Below are 14,182 nucleotides of genomic sequence, written 5' to 3'. Positions count from 1 at the left end.
GTTTCTTACTACTTTTTTCCTATTTTTTTAAAAAAAAATTCATTTTTAGGTGACTTGGTACACCTTAACTCATTACCAAGTGGCGACTCCGATTTTTTATTTCAAAAAACACTTTTTAAACTATAATTTTGGGTCAAATCGTCGCATTCTTAAACCCCCATTTAGACCCATTTTTCTTTTAAATCACAATTCATTTTCCAATCACAAATTGAATCAAAAAATACATTTTTTAACCCATTTATTTATTCATTCAAAAAATGGGGCGCGACAGTTGGCGACTCCACTGGGGAATTTCGAGAGTCCGAGCAAATTTGATTTAATCAACCTTTTTTTTCTTTTAACCTTTTCATATATCACATTTGGGTGTTTTAGGGTTGCATTTTTTCCTTTTTTAGGATTTTGCATTTCTCGCGTCCCAAACTACTCACTCGCTCACGAATATATGATTGGTTGATTGGATGTTTACTTGTTTATCTCGCGCTTGCATTGCATTTGGGGGGGGGTGTGTCACCTTTAGAGCCTCGCGTGGTTCTCAACCCCTTCCCTCAAAATAGGGAACACTTCATACGTGCACGTTTATTTGTTGTTATCCCATTTTGTTTTATTTTCGTGGGCTCTTTCCCACACCGCCTTGTAGGACAAGGAATGGTTTCTCTAGGTATGTGGATGGTGTGCGTTGTGCCCATAGCAATACCTAGGGGACCGCTCGAGCCACCGACCGAGGGTCTTGGGATTGATGACCCATTCCCTTAGGTCTGAAGGCTTGGGGACCTTTTAAGCTTTATCGAGTCTAGTCGCATTAGTGAACCCCAATCTCATGCATCCATATTAGCATTTTCCTAGGTTAGAGTCAGTCTCACCCTTCTTTTTAAGCACATTAGGCACGAGGGAAGGGGTTCCACCCCTTTTACTTGCTTTATTGTATTTCCTTTTCTTAATTGCTCCCAATATGTTATGTGTACTATCAATTGCACTAACCATTTCGTTGTTTTTTGTTTGCATTCATGTGCCTTAGCAATAAGAGGCCTCTTTGGCACTCTTTTAGTGGCCTACCTACTAGATAACTCACATGTTTAAATTTCAGTCATTATATTTAATTTTCAATAAATACATTCCATTTTAGACCTTTCCCCCGGTGCATTATTTATGTCCTTTAGGCCATATTTGTCATGTATTTACATTGCTTTAATAAATTGCATCATGCATTAAACCTTAGAAGGAACGCCAATTAGGCAATTTCCTTGTTAGGGAAGCCAACCCTAATCCCATGGGTATTTAACCCTACTTTTGGGATTTTGCACGTCTACTTTTTGCAATTTAACCTAAGGGGTAAAATCCCAAGGTAACGGTATCTAAGTGAATTCACCATTCAGATGACGCAGTATCGAATGCTCAACCAAGTCCCCCGAGAGCTGAATCAGTGGAGGAACAACCTATCCTATGAAATTGGGGGGCTATTTCAATACGTGGGACATCTACCGAGTCTGGTCGATATAATACCCAACGTGTCCGCCATTCAAGCACTGATCAATTATTGGGATCCAGATGCCTCGGTTTCTCGATTTGGAATGTGCGAACACACCCCAACCCTAGAAGAGTTAGAGAGATTATTGCAAATGCCGGGAAAGGGCAGTCCTATGGTATACCCGAGCGGAGGAACCAGAGAGCAGTTTTGCCGATTTTTAGGATTAAGGAGCAATAGTTTAGACCAACACCCCGATGCTAGATCTTGTCCACTGAGGTTTCTATATGACCGATTTGGGGAAAGAGAGTCTTTTGAGCGCCATCAGATTGATTTCTTCATAACAAGGGGGCAATGGGAAGAGAAACGTATGCAAGCTTTTGGTTTGGTTTTGATTAACTTATTGCTATTCCCTCAAAGGCATGGAAAGGTGACATTTGCAACCATCAACATGATTCAAAGCCTTTTTCTAGGAATTCGTGGGACAACACCAACTTTGATACCCGTTGTCATGGCAGACATTTTCTCAACTCTTACCAATTGCCAAAGGAAAGGGAGGTTCTTCTATGCTTCGAATCTGATACTCCAAATGTGGATCATGGAACATTTGGCGAAGAGATTACTAAATCCGTTGGGTTCTTGCCTCCCAGTTGAGAATTGGATTGATTCGCATCGAGAGAGAGTCGGCCGCTACTACCGCGTAATGTCGTCAAGTCCGTTTATCGAAGAGTTCAACAATTTGACACCAGAAAAGGTGCAGTGGGTTTTAGATTGGACCAAAGTTAGGGACCCAGCTTTTAGGACCACTCAACATGATTTCATCCCTTTAGCTGGAGTCAATGGTCTAGTAGCCTATATTCCGCAAAGGGTTATGAGACAGTTTGGCTACCCGCAAAGCATTCCTATGGTACAAGGGGTTAAAGATCTCAGATTGGGTACGGTAACCGAGAGTCGGAGTATGATATTAGAGGCTTGGGGAAATTTGCGAGGACTTGAGAATTTGCAGTTGGAAATGGTAAACAAAATGGCACCTGCGGTTATGCCTGGGTACAACGAGTGGATCAAGCAAAGGGTGGAACATGATAGGGCAAGGCAACAATCAGCATCAACCAGTCCCGAAAAACGGATGGAGAGGCTAAGAAAAGAATTAGAGGAATCTCAAGCCTAACTTATAATGGCCAACAGAGTTCTAGAAGATACCCAGGTGCAGCTGAGGAGGGAGAAGAAGAAGAATGAGAAGCTAGAGGAAGCCATAGACGCCTTTGATAGGATTAGGGAAGGAGCTCGTAAGCTCAGTTTAGGGAGCTCTAGAGAATCACAAAGTACAAGTCTCTCGAGACATAGAGATTTTGTAAACATGGTTACTAAGACCATTGACGAGGTTGTAAAGAAAGATTGAACTTTTCCACAATTTATGAGACGCTTTCCATTTCAAAGTTCTAAATTCACTTACAGGTTTGAAAATGAGATTTTACCCCAAAGGTTCGCATCATGCTAGGCCTACCCTTGGCACAAAAAGGGTCCCCCCATAGGACATGCATCCGAATTTTTCGAATAATTACTAACTCATGCCTTTTTCTTTTTCTTTTTTGAATAAATTGCAGAAATCTAATAACAATTGGTGTATCTAAAGAAGTCTTTTGCATTCTCAGGTAAAATTTCAAAATAGCTTTTCGAAAAAGCCCCATTATTACGCGATCCCGAAGTAAGGCCCAAAGGAATCGTGTAGACATGAGTACTCAGACAGAATCGTCCGATAAGGCCGTTGCAACTACCCAATGGGAAGCCGCAAGTCCTGGGGTTCAGTTGACTGAATTACTCACCAAGTTTGAGGAAATAGCATCAGAAATGGCCGCTCAAAAGAAGTTAATCGACGAGCTCATTAGTAGCGGAGTACAACCTGAGCCTGTGCCCGCCACACAACCACAATCCAAACCATTCGTTATTCCTCCCTTTCAAACCACGTTACCATTTGTTATTCCTTCAATGCAAACCACGTTTGAGGGAGCTGTCAACCCGCAATATGCTTATACTCAAAATCCTCCGTTCTATCCCCCTTATGGGCAAGGATTTCAGCCTCAAATCGACCCAAACATGTATCCGAATCCACAAACTTTTCACCAGACTACCGCAGAGCCCGTTGTGCCGGAGCACACTTTTCAAAACAAGCCAGAAATGGGAGAGTCGTCTACCCCAGTTGATATGAAGTTACTTAAACGCTTAGATCGTTTCGATGAATTCATCCGGAAAAGCCAAGGTTTAAGCAAATAAGGGGTGTTAGACTACGATGATTTATGCCTGTTTCCGAACGTACAACTGCCAGTGGGGTTCAAGACCCCTAAGTTCAACAAATATGATGGGACAGGCAACCCTAAAACACACCTGCGTTTGTTTGCCAACAAGTTGGGTAAACCGGTGGATGATGAGAACTTGCCATTGAGGTTATTTGCAGAGAGTCTAGAAGGGGATGCTCTCGATTGGTACTCAAACCTAAAGCTAGAAGAGGTGAAAACTTGGCTCGATCTGTCCAACGCTTTCATTAGACAATACGAGTATAATTGCGAGCTGGCACCGACCCGGACTACTTTGGAAGGAACGAAGAAGCGACCATCTGAAGATCATAAGGTATATGCCAAAAGATGGAGAAAGATAGCTGCGAAAGTGGAGCCACCGATGACTGAGGATGAAATTATTCGCACATTCATAAAGGCGAATGATCCTCCATATTTCGAAGAAATTTTCCGTATGACCGGGTGTTCGTTTGCTGCAATTGTAAATAAACTCGAGGAGTTTGATGACTTTGTGAGAGCCGGGAAAATTGTCAACGTATCTGCCCTGAAATCGCAATTGGAAGCTTTGCAAGGGCAAGGAAGTAGTGGGAAGAAGCCGCCGTTCAAAAAGAAAGAGGGGGATGCAACCATTATTTGGAACCAAAACCCTTCACCCCGACCCCGATACCAACACAATCCAACCCACCAACCACATTACCCTTACTACTCAGACCCGCACCCTGTATATACTGCTAACATCTACCACCCTCAAACTCGCCCAAGCTAGCCTAACCCACCTTCATCTCCTTTTCAAATTTCTCAACCAATTCCACCCCAAAACCGACCTCGCCCTCCATATAACCCAAGATTTCCTCCACCAAATAAACCTATTTACAACCATCCTCAACCTCCTGAACCTTACAACCGACCCCCTAGCCGTACATTTACCAATTTAGGCAGGCCTCTGGATCAACTGTATGACCAGTTGAAGGCCGCCGGGAAAATTGGTACGGTACCCCCTCCTACCTATCCATATGGCATGCCCGCCTGGTATAACCCGCAAGCTGTCTGTGCCTATCATTCAGGGGCCCCCGGACATTCAACTATTGATTGCAAGACCCTTAAGCATAGAATTCAAGACATGGTTGAAGCCGGAGAGATTGTAATCAGAAAAAGGGAGACACAAGGGTCGAATGTAAATAGGAACCCCTTGCCGGAACATGCTAATACCATTGGGGTCATTCTGGATGATGCGGAGTACGTGGAACAAGTCGAAAAATTGGCAAGGGAAGCTGAAGTGTTTGGGATCACAGACCAGCCATTTGTCATAGAGCTCTCATTCGAAGAGGATAAAAAGCCTTTTATCTTGGATCTCACGCCAACCGAAAGTGAGACTTTAGAGCCAGTAGTCATCGAATTCCCGAATCAAGAACCTGTTTTAAGTCTGCAGCAAGTGCCATGGAATTACGATGAACCTGCCATACAGATTGGGGAGAGGTCAATTGCAAAGAAGGAAGTGTCAGTGGTTACTAGATCGGGGAGGACTGCCAGTCCGTTTGAAACTACCATTCCGGTTCAAGCAAATAACTCCGAGCCGCCTGCTAAACCAACAATCACCGAGAAAGAAGCCTTGGATTTTCTTAAAAGGCTCCAGAGAAGCGAATACAATGTAGTCGAGAAGCTAAACAAGTCACCTGCTCAGATATCCATGTTGGACCTGCTCTTTTCATCAGATATGCATAGGGACACGCTGATCGAAGTATTGACTAAAGCTCAAATCCCTAAGGATATTTCAGTTGATAATTTCTCACACATGGTTGGAAGTGTGTTATTTACCAAACAAATTACTTTTTCTGACGATGAATTGCCGGTGGAAGGCATTGGACATAACAAGGCCCTATACATAGTTGTGAGGTGCAATGGGAAAATGCTGCCGAAGGTGTTGATTGACAATGGATCTGCGCTTAATATCTGTCCTTGGAGTACCTTGGAAAAGCTAGGGTTGCAAGACATAAAGCTGAGGATTTCAGGGACCATAGTTCGAGGGTTTGATGGAGCGCAAAGAGAGCCAATAGGGGAAGTGGATTTAGTCGTCGAGATAGGGCCCGCCCAGTTTCAAATAACCTGCCAAGTCATACACTTTCCTAGTGTTTACAATGTTCTGCTTGGAAGGCCGTGGATTCATAAGTCTGGGGCTGTGTCTTTTTCATTACATCAATTGCTGAAATTCATAGTAAATGACAAGCTGATAACTATCTTTGCCGAGGAGAATTGCCTTGTAATTACCGATTCTGAGTCCAAAGAAGAGAGTAGCCGAAATGCCACCGTGACCCCTCATAGCACGGCTGATATTGTTTCCGTAAGTTGGATAACAAAAGAGGAGCAAGCTCTGTCAAAGGCCAGTGTCATGATGGCTAAAGAAATGATCCGTGGAGGCTATGAATTTGACAAAGGGCTGGGACGAGATTTGCAAGGAATTTTGAAGCCAGTGGAGATTGTTGAGAAAAAGGATTCGTTTGGTTTAGGGTTCCGACCGACCGCTAAGGATATCAGAGAAATGAAGGAACGTAAGAAAGCGGAAAAAGAAGGAAGGCAAAGGGCTCTTGACATTCCACCCTTGCATTATACTTTCCCACGACCAGCCGAGGTGATCATGTCAGAAATTAACCCAGTTGACGAAATTGAAGCTAGTTTGGCCCAATTGTTCGTTGGGGCAACATTTGAAGATAGTTTTCTAGACGAAGCTGAATTTCCTGACATCCCTGAAGGATCAATTCCCAATTGGACAGCCAAGTTTCTACCCATTCGGAAGGAGTTTCGGTAAACTGAAAGGGGTTTATCATTCATGTGAATTCATGAAAATACTTTTGCATCTGTAAATAGCCAATGAAAATAATTTTACTTTTTGACTAACGTTTGCGCATGTAAATATTGTTAAGTTTTCATTTCCATTTGCTTTCAATCAAAGGTTTTATAAAATGCACAAGTTGTTCTTGTCATGTTGTTTTGTTTATTCATTTGTTTATATTTTTGTCGTATTGCTTGACCATTTGTTTGTTGTATGCTTATTTGCTTATTATCCCACATTCGTTAATTCTTTCAGATGGCCAAAAATAAAACTATTTGACCCTTTGGATATCACAGTTCTGGAATACGATAATGGCAATCTCTATATCACTCACGACTTGGAGGTCTGTGAATCCGAACTCCAAAGCGAGAGTGATAATGAGGAGGTATTTGATTCTTTTGCAAAGGACCTTGAACAATATGAGGAGAAACCAAAACCGAACCTGGAAGAAACAGAAAAGGTTAACATTGGCACTAAGGATGAAGTTAAGGAGGTACAAATTAGTATTCATTTGAATGAGAGGCAGAAAAAGGAGATGCTTGAATTCTTGACTATGTTCCAGGATGTATTTGCGTGGTCCTATGATGATATGACTGACATTTCAACTGACGTAGTAGTGCATAGGTTACCCACAGACCCTTCTTTTCCCCCCGTAAAGCAAAAACCCCGAAAATTCAAACCAGATATGAGCCTCAAAATAAAGGAGCAAATTGAAAAATAACTCAAAACCAACATTATCATTGTTTCCCATTACCCAATTTGGTTTTCGAATCCAGTCCCTGTTTCAAAAAAGAGTGGAGAGGTGCGAGTTTGTGTTGATTATAGAGATCTCAATAAAGCCAGTCCTAAAGATGATTTTCCTTTGCCGAATATTCACATTCTCCTGGACAATACTGCTGGGCATGAGATTGAATATTTTTGTGATTGCTTTGCTGGATACCACCAGATTTTGATGGCAGAAGAGGATAGAGAAAAGACTGCTTTTATCACCCCTTGGGGCACCTTTTGCTATCGAGTCATGCCTTTCGGTTTAAAGAATGCCGGAGCTACCTATCAGAGGACCATGACCACCTTGTTTCATGATATGATCCACCAGGAGATGGAGGTTTACGTGGATGACATCATAATCAAGTCTAAGAGGGCAGAAGACCATTTGGTTGATTTGAAGAAGTTGTTCGAAAGGTTGCGGAAGTACAATTTGAAGCTAAATCCTGCAAAATGCGCCTTTGGAGCACCCGCAGGTAAGCTGTTGGGATTCATTGTCAGCAAGAAGGGCATAGAGCTTGATCCAGCAAAAATCAAAGCAATTCGAGATATGCCAGTGCCGAAAACTCAGAAGGACGTGAAAAGTTTCTTAGGGAAGATCAATTTTATTGGGAGGTTCATTGCCCAGCTAACTGCCACATGCGAGCCATTGTTCAAATTATTGAGAAAGAATGTACCGTTATATTGGAATGAGGAGTGCCAACAGGCTTTTGACAAGATTAAAGATTATTTGTTGCATCCACCAGTCTTGGTGCCACCGAATCCGGGTCGACCATTAATCATGTACCTATCCGTGCTTGAAGGAGCAGTTGGTTGTGTCCTTTGTGAGACCCCAGTTCGTTCTACGTTGATATATTCATTATTTGGGCGGTAACGTTTGGTTTTGGGAGTATTTCGAAAACCCTAAGTAGGGATTAAGATTTAAACCCTAAGTTCCGGTTAAGATTGAAAACCCATTTTTCTACATTTTCTTTATTAGAAAATTCTCCAGGATAATTTTCATGAGTAAATATCGATTTTAGATGATTTTTCTAGTATTGGTTAGATTTTGAGAAATTAAGAACGTATATCGGACGTGGGACCCACTAGTGCGAAAAGTTCGGAAAAATTCGGCCAATTAGGTTAAATTCCGGATACTGTGTAAAATTTATCGGGTGTTAAGAGATAAGTAGAGAGTGAGATATGATTGATGTGAGAGAGAAAAGAAAGGATAGGAATGCATTAATGGTGGTGACAAGTGTCACCATTTCATTGGAGAAGACTTAAGAATTACTATTCACTTTCTTGACTTTTTTGACCAAAAGATTAAATATCCAAAAATTGCTCAAAAATCACCATTTTCTTGCACCTTGTGGCCGGCTCTCTCCTCTCTTTCTTTCTCTCTCTCTTGCTCCAAGTACAAAGAAGAAACACTTCAATCTTGTTCCAAATCATCAAACCAACCATCCAACCTTGATTTTGCTCCATAAAACATCTTCAAGTGGTGGTTATGAGTTGTTTTGTGGATTTGTTTGGAAGAGCTAAGGTGGTCTACAACTCCTCTTCTCTTGTATACTAGGTAAGTGATGATTTAACATACTCTTGCACTTAATGAAGCTTAAGTTATGCTTATTAGTGATTAAAGTGCTGAAATTTCTGGTTTTTATCTTGGTTTGAGATGAATTGGTGAAGTTTTTAATTTATTGATGAATTTTCTGGTTTAATTGGATTATGATGTTGTGGGTGTTTATGATGGTTGGTAATGAGGGGGAATGACTCTAGTAGGTGTGTTTGAAAAGAATTTGCAATCAATTTTGGGTTTGGAATGAATTGAGAAAAGTTAGGGTTTGATAATCCCTAATTCTGTCCGGTTTTGGATCATAGGGTTAGAGGCCGAATTTGACTTTGCTCAAAACATGAACGTTGTAGGTATTGATGTGTTTGAGGTGCCTGTAAAATTTCAGGTCATTTGGATTAGTGTAGAGTGAGATATGACGAAATTACTGTAGCTGTTCTGCTTTGATCAGAATGCGAAAACTGCGATAGTAATTGGCCATTTTAACTGGAATTGATTTGGATTTTAGAGTTGGTTTCTTCTGATGAAATGTAGCTGGATGTCTTAGGTAACTTATGCCTTTGGAATTTCGGCATTTGGACTTGTATGGACTGAGATATACCGATTACAGTTTTATGTGATTTGCAAACCTGTTTTGGTAATTCTGGATTTGTATTTTGCATATTTGACCTAGTTGTGCTAGGATTTGGACTAAGTGGCCTTCTACATTGTTGTACTCCTGTTTCTTAGCTTCGAAACGGTGGGTCTTACACCCCCATCCGATAACCGTAGTGAATTTGGTGCCATTACCGCATATTGAGGTCAAATACGGTTTGTGATTCTGGTACGTTTTTGGAAAGTTTATGGCTGGAACTTTGGCTTCACATTTGACTGAGTTACAAGCTGTTTGGGCTTCCGACCAAAACACCAAACTTATAGCCCTATATCAGAGCTTTCTAACGCCCTTGAAATTTCATGAATCGGATTTATAAAACCTGAGATATAGCCGAGCAAACAAGGCCTGCCCGTGAAAATGACCAGAAATCTGTTTTGGTCCTGATGACCAATTTCCGTTCCGAATTTGGATTGCCGACCTTCATGAAAGTTGTTCCATTTGGAATGAACTATCTAACTGCCAATTTTCAGCTCTTTTGAACGTGTGTAGCATAGAAAACAGTTTGCACTCAAAACTGACCATTTGTGCATTGGCTAGATTTCGTAAGTGATTGTGTTTGATTCATTTGGGACTAAAGCCTCCAGTTTCAGTTCTGGATGTCTTCATAACAGTTGTTGTTCATCCTTTAAGCTTTGATATGGCGTCTCATACGCGTTAATCCGATATTCGTAACTCAACTTATGAATAAACTAGAAACGAGTGTCAAATCTGCCGTTTCCGCTAACGGCCGTCTCCGTTTCCGTTCGTCATATTTACGTGCGCGCGTGCCGTTTTTGCCGTTTTGCTTGTTTTAGGCACGATAGTAGTCGTTTGCGATATTATGTGACACAATCCTCTATTTCAGACGGTGGTGAGCTGGGCGGAACTGGTGGGACCCACTACTAGCTGTTCATTTCGATCCGACTTCGTACTTTTGCTATTTCAGTTTCTGGGTAAGTATTCAGGCCAGTTTGGTGTGTTTTCTTTGCTATATGTTTGAGATATGTGAAAAGGGCACTTAGGCGAGGGTGTACTTTATCGCACTCGATCTAAACCCTAATTTGAATGTATAATTGTACTTGGCATATGTATATGAACCTTTTGGAACCAAAACCCTTGAGCTTGTGGCTCGGGGCGACTTTCAAATAAAGTTTGTGAAGTTTGCAAAGTTTGTGATTTTGAATAATTTTGTGAAGTTTGTGAGTTTGGGGCGAACTCTTGACCTGGTTGGACTATTCGAGCCGGTAAGGGCTTGGTCGAAGGCAGTCCAACTTAGTCTGAGGTCACCAAGTTTGTAGGTTCATGTTATGAACCAATTTTGTGAATCCGGTTCACCGAGAAAGTGACCAAGTTTGTGACCCGAGCTTGTGACTCAAGCTCAAGTTTGTGATTTCGTTCGCCCGGGCAAGTTTGTGAGGTGACTGGCCAGTGAGGGTGATAAGGTGTCGGTGGGTGTACAAGTGAAGTTCTACGGACTATTATTTGCGGTCGACGGAGTGTCGGCAGGAGATCACGCATGGCACATGAGTTGGCTTTGGAGCCACCTGTATTCTTATTATGTGATGTTACTTTTCTGCTTTTGCTTTACTCTTATTGTGTAACTGTTACGTGAAATTTATGCTTTCGCCCCTGTTTACTTACTAAGCATATAGCTTACCCCATTCCTTTTGTTTTCCTTAGCAGGGGCCGACGCGGGGACTTTTGGCTCGTATACTAGTATAGTTAGATTGGCTTGTAATAGTTGAACAGTTAGGATGTTTGTTTTTGTTTTGGTGGTTTGACTCGATACTTTTGGAGAATGTAATTATAACTCTTTTGGGATTGTATATATTGTATTTAGTGCTCTTTCGAACTTTAAGTTTTGAGTCCTGGCGCGAGCTAGGCAGGCGGCCCGCCGATACCCTTGGGTTCGCCCTTGGGAGAAGTGGGGTCGTCACAGTTGGTATCAGAGCTTAGGCTTCAGATTCCTGTAGTGTATCCTAGGCTTGAAGTTTAGGATGCCGAACTGTGGAATTTGATTTGATTTGAAAGTCAAGCAATTGAGGGATAAAACCTAGAGCCTGCTTCGCATGGTCTCCGCGCGGAGTGAGCTTGGGTTGAGTGGTGAATAGGTATGAAGGATTAAGTGCTCGTTCGAGCATAAGCTATAAACCCTGAAGTGTTATAGGTCTTCAATCTTTCTCATGATATCTAAGGACCATAGATAGGTATGTTGGGTAGGAAGTTCGATTTGTAGATGGTTTACTCTTGGGACTGGCCAGCTCGAGATGTGAACTATCTTATTTCGGATTCTTGTGCCCGAATACTCCAGAATTGAGGCGATGCAAGCTACTAGGTACTTGAGACTTGTATTTTGGAAACATGAACAGGCTTTGCCTGACTAGAATGCGTACAAAAGGTCAATGGACATCTAGTTTGGATAGTAAGGGACGTGAGAGATCAGACGGGCTGATACTGGGACGACTTCACCTTTTTCTTTTGGTTCGCCTGTATATTACGACCACTTGACGTTAGTATATGTGTTTGTGTACATGGTTATCTGTCCAACTTGATATGTATTTGTATACTTGCTTGTCCGTCTTTTGATATGGCGTGTTATGTGAGATATGTTATTTGTGTAATTGGTATGTTGGATTTTGTTATTGTAGTCAATTTACTGCATTCATTCATTAAAGTACCTTTTTGGAAAGAAAAGAGAGAGAAGGGAAAACTATATATATATGTGTGTATATATGTGGAAGGAGGACATAGTCGCGGACATGGTCATGGCTGTGGAACAAAACGAGGCCGAGAGTTAAGAGAAGAAAGGGAGGAAACAATAGCTGAACAAAACATGGACCGAGAATGCCACTTGTGTCCAAGAATTGATTATGACCCATTGTTTTGCCCGACAGGCTACCATCTGAGTTCCAGCAATTTTGTGAGATGGCACATTGGGTTGAGATGTATAAGGAAATTGCGGTTCTTCGAGACGAAATAGAAGTCCAAAAGAAACTAGTCGCATACTGGGAAGGGCGATGGAAGCACGAGTATTCAGAGAAAATTGAGCTCTTGCACAAGAACTTAGAGCTAAAAAGGAAATACGAAGGGATTTCCGGGGAGGCCTTAGCAATGGCACAGAGCACTACTTCTATGGGGGTTCCAGAGAAAACTCAAAGGACAGAAATATCAAGGCCGCAAGTGAAGACCTTCCATGCAAAGAAAAGGAGCGCATCTCTTGAGAATCAAAGGCCAGAACCGAGTAAGCGAGGTAGGTCATCTGCTAAGAAGGGTCGTGGAGCGGGTGGTGTGACAATTTGTGGTTATTGTAGAAAATCCAATCACATTGAAGTGAATTGTTGGAGAAAGGGGAGGAGATGTCTGCGCTGTGGGAACGCCAAGCACCAAATTGCTAATTGCCCGGGTTTATTGCACGAAAAGAAAGGAACTCAGCAACTAACCCAGACCGACCCTGGATCGTCAACTAGAGAAGGGACTGGAATGAAGAGCCTCGTTTCTTTTAAGAACGTGGAAGGTACAGGCTACTGGTTACTTTAGATTTGATAGATTCCGTTCATAGAAATTTCGAGGACGAAATTGTCCTAAGTGGGGGAGATTGTGAGGCCCCAGTTCGTTCTACGTTGATATATTCATTATTTGGGCGGTAACGTTTGGTTTTGGGAGTATTTCGAAAACCCTAAGTAGGGATTAAGATTTAAACCCTAAGTTCCGGTTAAGATTGAAAACCCGTTTTTCTACATTTTCTTTATTAGAAAATTCTCCAGGATAATTTTCATGAGTAAATATGGATTTTAGATGATTTTTCTAGTATTGGTTAGATTTTGAGAAATTAAGAACGTATATCGGACGTGGGACCCACTAGTGCGAAAAGTTCGGAAAAATTCGGCCAATTAGGTTAAATTCCGGATACTGTGTAAAATTTATCGGGTGTTAAGAGATAAGTAGAGAGTGAGATATGATTGATGTGAGAGAGAAAAGAAAGGATAGGAATGCATTAATGGTGGTGACAAGTGTCACCATTTCATTGGAGAAGACTTAAGAATTACTATTCACTTTCTTGACTTTTTTGACCAAAAGATTAAATATCCAAAAATTGCTCAAAAATCACCATTTTCTTGCACCTTGTGGCCGGCTCTCTCCTCTCTTTCTTTCTCTCTCTCTTGCTCCAAGTACAAAGAAGAAACACTTCAATCTTGTTCCAAATCATCAAACCAACCATCCAACCTTGATTTTGCTCCATAAAACATCTTCAAGTGGTGGTTATGAGTTGTTTTGTGGATTTGTTTGGAAGAGCTAAGGTGGTCTACAACTCCTCTTCTCTTGTATACTAGGTAAGTGATGATTTAACATACTCTTGCACTTAATGAAGCTTAAGTTATGCTTATTAGTGATTAAAGTGCTGAAATTTCTGGTTTTTATCTTGGTTTGAGATGAATTGGTGAAGTTTTTAATTTATTGATGAATTTTCTGGTTTAATTGGATTATGATGTTGTGGGTGTTTATGATGGTTGGTAATGAGGGGGAATGACTCTAGTAGGTGTGTTTGAAAAGAATTTGCAATCAATTTTGGGTTTGGAATGAATTGAGAAAAGTTAGGGTTTGATAATCCCTAATTCTGTCCGGTTTTGGATCATAGGGTTAGAGGCCG

General features: G+C 41.5%; 1 protein-coding gene across 1 annotated transcript; it reads left to right on the top strand.

The window, feature by feature from the left end:
- Positions 1-1,373: 1,373 nt before the first annotated feature.
- Positions 1,374-2,630, top strand: LOC140014405 (uncharacterized). The gene has a single exon (XM_072065259.1). It carries the CDS (start codon positions 1,374-1,376, stop codon positions 2,628-2,630), a length of 1,257 nt encoding a protein of 418 aa, XP_071921360.1.
- The last annotated feature ends 11,552 nt before the right edge of the window (positions 2,631-14,182 follow it).

The sequence above is a fragment of the Coffea arabica genome, chromosome 9c (assembly GCF_036785885.1).
Source record: "Coffea arabica cultivar ET-39 chromosome 9c, Coffea Arabica ET-39 HiFi, whole genome shotgun sequence".
NCBI classification, from domain to species: Eukaryota; Viridiplantae; Streptophyta; class Magnoliopsida; order Gentianales; family Rubiaceae; genus Coffea; species Coffea arabica.
The sequence above is the reverse complement of the archived record's forward strand: the minus strand, read 5'-3'. Positions and strand labels throughout refer to the sequence as shown.

What these genes read in the sequence shown, in the direction of transcription:
- LOC140014405 (XM_072065259.1), top strand. Translation starts at nt 1,374, where the DNA reads ATGACGCAGTATCGAATGCTCAACCAAGTCCCCCGAGAGCTGAATCAG.